At 39.9% G+C, this 12,945-nt stretch overlaps 1 protein-coding gene across 1 annotated transcript in view; it reads right to left on the bottom strand.

Moving 5' to 3' along the window:
- Window positions 1-12,945, bottom strand: part of LOC114031773 (myomesin-1-like) — a 158,884-nt gene that overhangs the window by 38,737 nt on the left and 107,202 nt on the right. The window contains exons 20-22 of the mRNA XM_027846886.1: window positions 12,028-12,154; window positions 9,403-9,587; window positions 876-990 (exon numbers count right to left, since the gene is read on the bottom strand). Coding sequence (XP_027702687.1) covers window positions 876-990; window positions 9,403-9,587; window positions 12,028-12,154 — 427 coding nt within the window. The remainder of the gene's footprint in view (window positions 1-875; window positions 991-9,402; window positions 9,588-12,027; window positions 12,155-12,945) is intronic.

A 12,945-nucleotide genomic window follows, 5' to 3' on the forward strand; every position in this document is an offset into this window, starting at 1 on the left:
TTGTTTTATTTTGTGTTGTTGTTTTTTCTACAATTTTATTTTATGCTGTTTGGACGGTGAACAATATCTACTATGCTTCCAAAAATGTCTAGTTTGGGAGGGACTACTTAGGATTGTGTTTTTCACTCTACCATATTCAGTCTAAGAAAAATGATAGCCAAATAAAACAAGAATGAAATAAAAACTATGATTATACACTATTTAGAAGAAAAAGAAAAACTTGATGTTTTCAAGTCCTGAACAGCTTCAAATGGCATGAAAACATCCTTCTAATTGTCAAGCATTCATCTGGCAGAAACTGACCATGTGTGCACTACAACAAATCCATTGCTTTCACAGAATACCCAAAAAAGGGAGATAATGTCTCTCTAGGCTTTACAATGACCTAGAGAATGAGTATTGCCTCAGCTCCTAGGTCATTCATTGAGAGCAGCTGTTTGGAAAACTCAGCAGCTGCAAGTACTTAAACCCAGCTTTTCTGTATGGACTGGGCTGGCTATTGGGGCAGTCAGTTTGTCCTGTGATGGGGCAGGAATTTGGTGTGCCTTTGTGACCAGTTGGAGCATAGAACCTTCTGTGATGACAACAGCTGCTCCAGGGACCCTAAAAGGACCCCAGACTTTCCTTCATGGAGATACAAACCCAGCCCTGGGGCTTGGGACACAGCCTCCCAAGCCTGGTTTGCACCTGCCCCGGGCAGCCTGTATTCACGTATTTACTGGCTTGCAAGCAGACTTGTTAATTATTCAGTCAGCGTTCATGCAACTAATAGTCATTATGGAGAGCACAGTAAGTTTTAAACTTTAAGTTCCCAATTATTTCATACAAACATGACTTTCTTAAAATCGGAAAAACAGAAAGAGCAGATAGCAAACCTGGACGGGTTTCTGCCACAACAGGACCAGCGATATCAGAAGGTTTCCCGACCCCTGCCTGGTTTATGGCTCGGACACGGAATACATAACTGACACCTTCCTTGAGGTTTTGGACCTGGAAAAAACAAGAGGAGAAGCAATATAAAATGTCATTCCATTTTAAATCACCTTTTCTCCATCCCTAGTAGTGATTCAAAGTCATTTGATTATTGATATGTCCTCTTGCTGTCTAGCAGCAGACTACTAAAGCCCCACTCCCTTCATTCTCCCCCACCTCCACCCCAACACACACTTGAGATCATAGATTTAGAGAACTGGACTTGGAGTCAGGAAAGTCGAAGTTCAAATCTGGACTTAGTGTCTAGTTGCGTGACCTTGGGCAAGTCATTTAACCCCTCTCAACCTCAGTTTCCTTATCTGTAAAATGGAGATAGTAGCACCTATCTCCTAGATTTATTGTGAAGATAAAATGAGATAATATTTGTAAAGTGTATTGCAAGCCTTAAAGTACTATATAAATACAAGCTATTATGATTGAACAAAGTCACATTGAAGAGGTTTACCTTTGTCATCTTTCCTTCGCCCCTTTTTGTCAAAAGGAATTTGGCTCCTTTGTTTACAATTCCCAGAAAAAACCTTAAAACTTTTAGATTCCTTGTACACTCACTTATCTCTCTTTGACATCTTTCCTCCCTGGCCCTGAAAAGAACCTGACTCTTGTTTGTCTCTTTTTCTGTCTTTGAAAGCCTTAGCCTTACCTTTTAAGCTTATTCAAATGCGCTTTCCTTCCTGACCCCAAAAAGAACCTGGCTTCTGTTTGTCTCTTTATCTCCATTTGAAAGCAAACTTCCCCCCCTTTCAGCTCCCTTCATTATCTATTCTCATTGTTTATTACCTTCCAAACAGACCCAACCAACCCCCCCACCCTTCCTCTGGCCACCCTTAATCCTAGCTAGGCGCCACGTGGTCCAGGACCCAGGAGTTCTGTTTGCCCCAGCTTACTAGCCACTCCCATCCAGATCTCCTTAGACCCCTCCTCCCGTCACTCTAAACTGTTTGGCCACTCCTAGACCTCTCCCCTAGGGGTCTTAAGTTTCACCCCAGACCCCATTCAGACACTGAGCTGTTCTCAAGCCTAGAGGCTGAGACCCCCATGCCCGCTTGTCCTCAGGGGCGTCAAGTGGCCAATCCACCCCAGTCCCCACTCAGACGCTGAGCTTTCTTCATGCCCAAGAGGCTGAGACTGCCTCATGCTCACCTGGCCTGACCACCTTAGCTCCCAAACCCCATTCAGACACTGAGAACCTCTCACGCCCAGAGGCTGAGATTCTCAAGATCGCTTATGAGCGTCACCTGACCACCTTAGCCCCCATTTAGATCACTGATATTTGGGTTCCTTGGGAGTCTGGCCTATATGCTTCATTTTTAACAAACTTTTTCTCTGGCTGGAAGAAGATCTGGGTTGAATTCATTCAGGCAGATCTGCACCACGATCTGGGCTTTTTTCCATGATCTTGGGGTGCCTCTGTGCATCTAGAAGCACCCAAAACCCCCCCTCCTCTTCAACATAAGTAATGTCACAGAGCTGTGATTAGCACTCAGATTCCCTGATTTCAGGACAGTGCTCTATCCATTGTACCAGGTTGCCTCTTGCTTTCTTGTTAATCAAGGAGCAGAGGCAGCAATGATGGGCAAATGTCTGCTTCCTCCTTCCTGAGTCATGAAGCCAAGGTACCATGTGGTTAGAGCGGCATTAATGCTGGGTTTTCCTCCTGCTTTTGGAATATTAAGTGATTCATTTGTGAACTATTCTCAGCCAGCAAGAGAGAATTTAAAATATAAGTATTCAATATTTCCATTGTTTTACAAATTGTTGAATTAAAAACAAATGCTTTCATATTGATCCTTCAAAACTAATACAATTTCCCCTCCTTTAACTCGCAAGGAGGATTATTCAGGCAGCAGCATGAAGAAGGGTGGATTAGAGGAGGGAAAAAGAGAGGAAGATTCATTGAACTAATCTAGGCAGAAGTTAAGAGGGGCCATGGGTGGTGGCAGTGAGAGCCAAGGCGGGGAGTGGAATTGTGAGAGAATGATGTCGAAATCAATGGGACCTGTAACTGCTTAAATATGAAAGATGAGAAGCAAAACAGTGCAAGAACGCCAAATGTTTCAACTGCACGAATAATGGTACCACAGAAATAAATTTGATGTTGGGTAGAAGGGCAGATTTTTAGAGGAAGGGAGATGATGAGCCTGGTTTGGGATATGTTAAGTTTGAGTTGACAGTGAGACATCCAGGATCTTGAATATAGAGCTGGAAACGACCTAAGAAGTCCATTCCCCTGGGTGCAATGAGGCAGTGCAATAGATAGAGTGCTGGGCCTGGAGTCAGGAAGATCTAAGTTCAAATCCAACCTCAGCCACTTACTAGCTGTGTGACCCCAGGGAAGTCACTTAACCCTGTTTACTTCAGTTTTTAATTTGTAAAATGAGCTGGAGAAAGAAATGGCAAACCACTCCAGCATCTCTGCCAAGAAAACTCCAAACCAGGGTCACAAAGAATCGGACACGACTGAAAAATCACTCAACAGCAACAAATAAAGCACTTTAAGGTTTGCAAAGTACTTTTAATATAGCATCTCATTTGGTACAAACAACAACCCTGTATTATAGGTACTGCTATTATCATTTCCATTTTACAGATGAGATAATTGAGACTGAGAGGCTAACTTACTTACCCAGGGACATACAGATAGTAAGAGGGTGAGGCTGAATTTGAATTCAAATCTTCTGACTCCAGGTCCTACACCCCCTGTTCCCAAGCTGCCTAAGAGACTGTGGTGTCTCTGACACTAAGAGAGAAGACAGAAGGGCATGAATGTATGATAAATGTTGCGGAGAGGTTGAAGACTAAAAAAGATCTTTGGAGTGGATGATTAGGTGGTCATTGGTGACGTCTAAGAAGGCAGTTTCAATAGAGCGGTGGTAGTTTCAGAAGACAGATTGCAAAGGGTGAGAGGACAATGGGTGGGTGAGAAAGTGAAAGTACTAGACACAGATAAATTGTTCGAAGAACTTAATAAAGGGGAGAAGAATTATGAGCTGTTGGGTAGGTGAGGTCAAGGTCTTTTAGACTGAGGAGACTATATCATGTTTGTGAGCAGATGTTAAGGAGCTAGAGTGAGAGACTGAAAATGCATGAGGGTTGTATAACCTATATCAAATTGCTTACTGTCTAGGGGAAAGGAGAGGTAAGGAAGAGAAAAAAATCTGGAACTCAATTTAAAAAAAATGTTAAAAATTGTCTTTACATATAACTTGGGAAAAATAAAATATCTTTTTTAAAAAAAGAGAAAAAAGAAAATGCATGAAAGAGTCAAAGGCAGCAAAGGCAAAGTCAGTTGGGGGGGGAGGGGGGATTAACCTTTGTAAAGAAAAGGCTGCCTCTTCTTTTGTGACCATAGGGGAGTGACCACAGAGAGCTGATGATGATTTTGTGACCATTGAAAGTTAATGATGATGCTTTGGATTGGAAGAGAAAATTGGACATTGTGAAGATCGGAAGAGAGAAATTCATATTAAAATAAATAAAATTGACCTTTTGGGTTAGGTGCAAAAGATTGATTCTCATGAGAATATTTTTTTCATGTCTGTAGTATTTTTTCTTATATAGTATTTTATTTTCCCCCCAATTACATGTTAAAACAATCTTTTTAACATTTTTTTTTTTAATTTTGAGTTCTAAATTCTATCCTTCCCTCTTTCCCCTCCCCTTGTAGTCTGCCATTTCAAGTGTTTCATGAGTCTCAACTGTAGTGATTCTGACTTTCTGCCCCTTTGGACTCATTCTTGGGTAACCATGACCATCTGATTTCTCTGCTCCCGTTCTTGGGTTATCAAGCATTGCTAGAGAAAGTGGATAGAGTACGGGGCCTAGAATCAAGAAGACCTGAATTCAGATCTGTCCTCAGACACTTAGCTGTGTGATTGTAGGCAAATCGTGTAAAACATTTCCATGTCAGTCATTTTATATAAGAAGCATGTCTGTAGTCCTTTAAGGCTCACAACATACTTTCTTCACAATAGCCCTAGGAGATAAGTAGTGAAATTATGCTCATCCTCCTTTAAACAGAGAAGAAAAAGGAGGCAAAGAGAAGCTGAGCAACTGAACTAATTACTTAACCAGAAGCTAAGTGACCTAACTTCCCTTTTGGAAGGCCTCAATCTTTTCAGTAAAGTAGGAGACTAGACCAGGGGTAGGGAACCAGCAGCTTAGAGGGCTGTTCTTGAGGACCTAGAGGGACACATGTGGCCTCAAGGCTGCAGGTTCCCCACCCCTGGACTAGATCATCTGTTCTACATATGAGGGTTAGGAATAGAACTTGAGAAGGAGGGGAAAGTTTAGAACAATGGCTCAGAAAATGAGTGAAAGAATTAGTAAGTGTAGAGTAGGAGTATCATCAAGCAATTGTAAGGTAAAGATTGCTAGCACCTACTATGTGCCAGGTACTGTGCTTAGTGCTTTACAATTGTTATCTCATTTCATCCTCACAACAACCCTAAGAGATAATTGCTATTATTACCCCCATTTTACAGTTGAGGAAACTGAGGCAGACAGAGGTTATGTACCTTGATGTCTGAGGCCAAATTTGAATTCAGCTCTTCTTGATTCCAGGCCCAGCACTCTATCTACTTTCTCTAGCAATGCTTGATAACCCAAGAACAGGAGCAAAGAAATCAGATGATCATGGTTACCCAAGAATTTGGCTTAAGCCAGTCCGGAGCAGCAGAAAGTCAGGGTCACTATGGTTGAGGCTCATGAAATACTTGAAATGGCAGACCACAAGGTCGAGGCTGGGTATGCAAGCAAGAGAAATCAGAGTCAGGGAGATAGACGGCAAGAGCGGTGACATGAATATTCGATGGTTCTGAGAAGGCTGGAGAGGTGGAAGAATAGGAAGTGGTGGTGGGAGAGTGAAGTTTTGAAATTCAGGATTTTAGAGATTGGTGCAGTTCAGAGAGAAGGACAAGTCTAACATAGCAGTGTGGGGTTGAAGTGGTATAGAAGAGGAGATCATCAGAGTGGTGGAGGCTGAGGAATTGGGCAGTTAAGATATTGGGGAGGTTTTCTACTGGGGTGAGTCTCCAGGGAACATGAATTATTTGCTTGGGGAGCAGTGAGTTGGCCAGTGTGGTTGGAGAAAAGGGTTTGTGTGTAGGGACATTGTAGCTGAAAAGTTTGGAGAGGTAGGTATGGAGCAAATCATGGAATACTTTGAATGCCAGGTTCAAAGTTTTGGAAAATATACTGTAGGCAATGGGGAACCATTGAAGACTTCTGAGCAGAGGGACAATCAGGATGGATTGATATCTTAGAAAAGCAATTCTAGCAGTGGCACAGAGTGAACTGGGTGTTGTGCTTGGAGTCAGGAAGACCCAGGTTCAAAACCTACCTCTAATATTTATTAGCTTTGTAACTGTGGGCAAGCCATTTAGTAATAATAAGTGGCATTTATACAGTGTTTTAAATTTTGCAAAGAAAGTTCTTTACTTACACTATCTCATTAAAACCTGTCAACAGCCCCTGACTACAGCTATAACTATTCCCACTTTATAGATGAAGAAACAGATTCAGAGAGATTAAGTGGCTTGTCCAAGGCTATAGAGCTAACAAGTGCCAGAGGTAAGCTTTGATCCCACTTCTCTCTACTCCAGGTCCACAAATCTGTCCACTATGCCAAATTGCCTCTTGGCTTCTACAAGCCTCAAGTTTCACCATCTATAAAATGGAAGTAATAATAACACGTAGGGAGCCAGGTCTTTTGTGAGGATCAAATGAGATAATTCATATAAGACGTTCTACCAACTTTAAAGCACAAAAGAAATGTGGTCTCTTGTTATTATCTCCCAAGTCACAGAAGGGTTGTGATTGATGAAATCACAAGCCTTCCTCATGTGTTTATTCCAGCTGCAATAAGTAAGGCAGATTGGAAAGGACAGAGAGAAAAGAGAAGGAATGAAACCAATTAGGAGACTATGACAGACATTATGTAATGAGAGCTTGGACTACGGTGACAGTAAAAATGGAAAAAAAGGAAGAGATGCAGAGTATGTAATGAATGAATAACTCATAAAGTTTGGGGCCTAGCTAGACATTAGAAGGAGAGAGAAGAAAGAGTCAAGGATGACTGAAATCTGGAGGTGGGGGGGGAGACAACAAAGGGAATGATAATACTATTATCTGAAATGGGTGCGTTTGTGGAAAGCTGACATCATCGTCGTCATCATCATCATCATCATCATAACCAGCATTTATATACACTTTAAGGTTTGTAGCATGATTTACAAATATTATCTTATTTGATCCTAACAACAATCCTGTAAGGTAGGTGCTATTATTATCCCCATTTTATAGTTGAAGAAACTGGGACAAACAGGGTCAAATGACTTGCCCAGGGACACACAACTAGTGTCTCTGGTTGGATTTGAACTTAGCTCTTCCTGATTTCAGGCTCAGTGCTCTATCTACTCCACTACTTGAATACCCCATTTCCATATCATAGAAATAAATAGAAAAAAAATAGAATTATTTAGAAGGAATTTGTTTTAAAGAAAAATATTCTCAAAAATGTCCATTTGCTTAAGTGAAGAGTACCATTAGCCACACACTTAAAAATTTTAAAAGTAAAATTACAATTTAAATTCTAACTTAAGATGTTCATTATGTGGTATAAACTGAATCAATTTAAAATGGGTTTTAGCCTGCCAGTGAACTTGCATTTTGGTAGCATTATATGTCAGTAAAAATGCCATGGTAATTTAATTCTCTATCTAGAAGAAATGCCAGCAAACTATAGATTTACTTTCCACAGCGCATAACAAAACAGAAAAAACCTGAAAGATTTCCTTGTTTGAGAAAAACAGACTTAAAATTACCTGACACATCTGTACCTGACACCTGAGTAATTTGTGGTTGATGCACCTCTTGGAGTCAGATTTTTACAACATGACCCATGAAGTGTATATACATATAAATATATACAGCCTTGCTTTTAGTCATGGAATAACAAACACACCTTTTTACGTTGAAGGTCAACAGAATGTCAATAACAACTCAGTTTAACAGTTCTAGAAATATTTATTTTCCCCTTTTGGATATTTCTTCTCCATAACTGTTCACAAAGCATTCACTTTTCTTCTTAAGAAACTTTTCCCCTATTAGGCAGCAGTATTTAATGACAGTATTTCTAAACCTCTGGTTGCTTGGTAAGGGCATTTGAGAAGCTTAAATGACTCTTGGTTAAATTCTGTTTGTTGAAAATAAATGGCAAAGTTAACTGGTAGCCAGCGTGCCTTAACTATTCTTAACCGACACTCTCAAAGAGATTGCTGCTATTTGTAGCTCTAGAAGTAGATTCAGGGAGACAATTATTCTCTGATAAAGCATTGGCTAGAGTTCACTATTATCAAAGCACTATCATCACTTTTCCGTATTACCACTACCAATCAATCAATCAATCAATTGATCAACAAACAAGTGTTTATAAAGCACTTTCTATGCACCAGGGACTACGTCAAATAGTTTCTTTTCCCCCAAAAAAGGGAAAAAACTAGTTCCTGCCCTCAAGGAGCTTAAATATGGACTAAAATTTAGTGATAAAATATTCACAAAATGGAATGACCCAATAAACTCAAACTCGGCAAGAAAAAAAAGGCCCTTCAATATTTAACTGACAAAGAACTAAATATTAAATGAAATGAATCAGGATTGGCCCCAGGCATAATTGTGAATCAGGCAAAGTTTGTCTTTGGGACTCTATCCATCTTTTGCCATTATCATTCTCCTTTGCCTTTTACTCTTCCTCTTTCTCCTCTCATATAAGGTTTTCAAAGCACACAGTCCCAGTATCCTCATGCTTCCTCCTTGGTACTGATGACAACCCCTCCTACACTATATTTTTCCTGGTTTTTCTTATTCACCCCCATAAACACTTACCTGTCCTGTATCCCACTCTTCAGGGCCTTGAGAGGAGGTAAATATCTAAATGGCTTTAAAGGCCAGGCAGAAGAGTTTGGATTTGACACACAAGGCAAAAGGGAATATTTACAAATTTTTCCCCCAAATACTGATGTCACAATATTCTCTCTTTGGGGAAAAGCTACGTGGTAAAACTCGAAAAGTCCTTTCTGAGAACCTCTATTAATATAAAGGGTTTGTTTGCATTTCCTTATCCTTTTAAATGAAGTTATACTTCATTTAACATTAATATCATCAGGGGGCAGCTAGGTGGCACAGTGGATAGAGTACCCACCCTGGATTCAAGAGGACCTGAATTCAAATCCTACCTCAGACATGTAACACTTACTAGCTGTATGACTCTGGGCAAGTCACTTAACCCCTATTGTCCAACCAAAAGGAAAAAAAATTAATATCATCATCAGAACTTTTAAACATTTTAGATACCCTAAAAAAGTGGTGAAAAAAGAAAAACAAAATTAAATTAAAAAGTGGTAATGCTTATACCTTCAAGTATGTGTTTGTTATTGGCTTCTCATTGATCCCTCGCCATTGATCATCTTTAGCCTTTGTTTCCTTGATGTCAACAAAGAAACCAGTGACAGGAGTTCGACCAGAATGGACTGGGTGCTTCCACTGGAGAACCAGGGACGTTTTCCTGACTTCACTATACTTTAGATCATGAGGTGGTCCTAGAGAAACCAAGAAATAAATGCTATGAGTACCGAGAAGATTAAATATGTACACAATCTTAAAACCACGTACTTAAAGCTGTAGCATTTACATATATTTCTAAGTGTATCATGCTCATATTTCTAAGTGTATCATGCTCATTTTGTCTTCCTGACAAACCTGATATGAATTGTTAAGCCTCCCTTTACTGAGGCCATGAAACTAGGGCACCAGGAAGTTGTGTCTTACTCAAGTCAACATGGTGGATCTTACTTAAGTACTGTCTCTGGGCTAATTCTTTTTTGTTTGTTTGTGTTTTTTGGTTTTGGTTTTTTTTTTTGGTGAGGCAATCAGGGTTAAGTGACTTGCCCAAGGTCACACAGCTAGTACGTCTCAAGTGTTTGGTCTGAGGTCGGATTTGAACTCAGGTCTTCCTGACTTCAAGGCCAGTGCTCTATCCACTGTGCCACCTAGCTGCCCCTCTCTGGGCTAATTTTTGGTTCCTTGGCTGGTCTATCTCTTGCCAGAAAAATCTGATTTGGTTTTACTGGCTAATCATGTCTTCAATGCTAGCTGAAACTTCCCCCAAATCTCAAATAATAAGAAAACAACTCCCTTGACTGGCCCATGAAGTGTGGTGGTTTAAAATGGGAAATGTGATTTGATAAGTATTTGTATATTTACACAATGGCAAAAACTGACCCTCAGGCTCTGTCCTAGTGAGTATAGTTCCTTCAAAAAACCACAGCAAGGCATCCTCCTCAGAAGAACATCACTAGCTGGGCATTTTCTCATCTCTCCATGACAGCTTTTTGGATCCATGTATTTAATATGCTTGTTCTGACTACATCCTAAATGGGAGATGAGAGGACCTGGATTCAAATCCTAGTTTTGCCACTTCCTATCTGTGGAAACTTGGGCAAGTTGCTTGACTTGTTTGGGCCTCAGTTTCCTCAGGTACAAATAAGAGTGCTGGATAGAATGCTAGGTCACCTTTTGATATACCTTCCAACTCTAAATCTATGATCCTGTGAATCAGGAACCCAGATGTGAATCTGGCTCTGATATTCACTAACTTTAAGACCCTAAGCAAGTCACTTAATTCAATTCCATTCAGATTCAATAACCATTTATTAAGTGCTTACCATGTGCCATGTTTCCTCACCAGTTAATATTTACCATCTACTCCAATTTTTTGTTTTAAGAAAAGTACTCTGTAAACCTTAAATCCCTGCTTTTAGTATCATTTTGACATTATTAGCAAATAATTTCTCTTGCACCAATCAAATCAACCTACCATAATGTGTATTAGCCTTGAAGAGAATTGCAAACAAAAAGTCAACCATGCTATGCCATGGTGTTTCTCAATTGTTGCCAGAGCCTTTTATGGTTTATAAAGCACATTTCTAACAACCACCTGATGAGAAAGATAGTGCCAGTATTATCATCCTGGTCTTTTCAAATGAAGAAACAGAGGGTCAGAAAAGTGATGTAATTGGCCCTGAGTTACATGGTTAATCAATGTCAGAGCCTGGACTCAGACTCATGACTTCTCACTCAAAGTCCAATAGGATTTCCACACTATGTTGTCTCCAACATTTCTCTGCTCTTAACAATTACAAACACAAATCATCCTTGCACACATACATACACACACACACACCACCACCTCATTCCTGAGGTTATTGCCTCTGTCCTCTGTCTTTATGACCAATGAAGAAACAGAAAGTTGAGTGGTAATGTGGTATTGGAGAAAAAACACCAGCTGTGGACTCAGAAGACTTGGGGTCTAGACTAGTGTCTATATCTAAGTAATTCTATGATTTTGGGTAAGTCATGTCTCTTTAAGTTTCTTAATCAATAAAATGAGAAGTTGCATTGGATGATCTCTGAGGTGTCTTCCAAAGACAAGAATCTGTTCTCTATGACTATGTCTTGTTGAACCAAGTCAAGAAAGGATAGAAGGGAGCAGGGAAATTTTCTTTCTACCTTGTGTTACAGAATTTGCCCTACTGCCTCCTTCACCTACTTTGTCTACCCTTTTGCCCATGTAAGAGTTCTAGGATTTTCCTGGTCCACCCCATTCTTTGGCTCTCTTCAGGGATTTGAAGTACTTGTGACAGACTCACTGTTGTGTAATTAGCAAACAAATTCCTAAGTTGAAGGTCATCTCTATGTACAAGAGCACCTCCCACTGAAAGTCATACCAGGAGGCAGCTTCAGAACTATCAACTGAAGATATAGAAAGGGTAACAAAAGGTGAGTATGTTCTCTTGCTTGCTGAGTGTTTATGGATGGAAGTTGGTTTCCCCTTGAGTTTCTTTTGTACCCTTTTATTTACTCTGCTTAAATTACTGATGAAACATTGAGCCAGGCTACAAGTGTACTCCTGGCTACTAGATTACATACATTTATAGAAGAACCTAATCATGTAATGAATCTTAAATATTTTTTTTTTACCTGGAACGGCAATGGTCCATTCCTCACATTTAAAGGATGCACTAGCTTTAGAGGGAGTCCCCACCCCAGCAATGTTCACTGCAGCCACTTGGAACTGATAGACCATGTTTTCTTTCAAGTTGCTTATCTGCAAGAATAAGAAAATGATAGACCTCAAGTTTTTGTGGTTTTAAAACTTCCATTTGTCTATTGTGATAATAAACTGTGTAATCCTAGGCAAATCACTTAATTTCTCTGAGCCTCAGTTCCCTCAACTGTAAAATTGGAGTAAAAAGAGTACCTATCTCACAAGGTTGTTGTGAGGATCAAATGAGATAATATGGGTAAAGTGCTTTGCCAGCTTTAAGGGCTAAAGGGTAAATATGAGTTATGATGATGACAACATCAGGCTGCTTCTTATTACTTGATTCTTACCTAAGAATAATAATAATAGTAAGAGCTAACATTTACATAGCACTTACTATGTGCCAGGCACTATGCTAAGCAATTTACCCATATCTCATCTGATCCTCATAATAACCATATAAGGTAGGTGCTATTATAAGCCCCACTTTACAGTTGAGGAAACTTAGGTAGACAGAGGTTAAGTGACTTGCCCAGGGTCACACAGATAGTAAGTGTCTGAGGTTGGGTTTGAACTCAGGTGTTCTTGACTCTAGCCCAGCATTCTATCCATAGAGTCTCCTAGGTGCCTTAAAAATGGAAAGAATGCTAAAGTCAGATACAGAAGGCCTAGGTCAGAGTGTCTAGGGTTGTTGAGAACATGAGATAATGTTTGAGAAGGCACTTTGGAAAGAAAAGTGCTATAAATATGTCAGTTATCAGAAAAGCCATGCAACATTAGTTACCTTGGACATAAAATAAATGCTTAATAAATGGTACACACTTAAGTATTTCTGATGATATTGAAGGAAATAC

The sequence above is a fragment of the Vombatus ursinus genome, unplaced genomic scaffold (genome assembly GCF_900497805.2).
Source record: "Vombatus ursinus unplaced genomic scaffold, bare-nosed wombat genome assembly UNPS02015255.1, whole genome shotgun sequence".
Classification (NCBI taxonomy): domain Eukaryota; kingdom Metazoa; phylum Chordata; class Mammalia; order Diprotodontia; family Vombatidae; genus Vombatus; species Vombatus ursinus.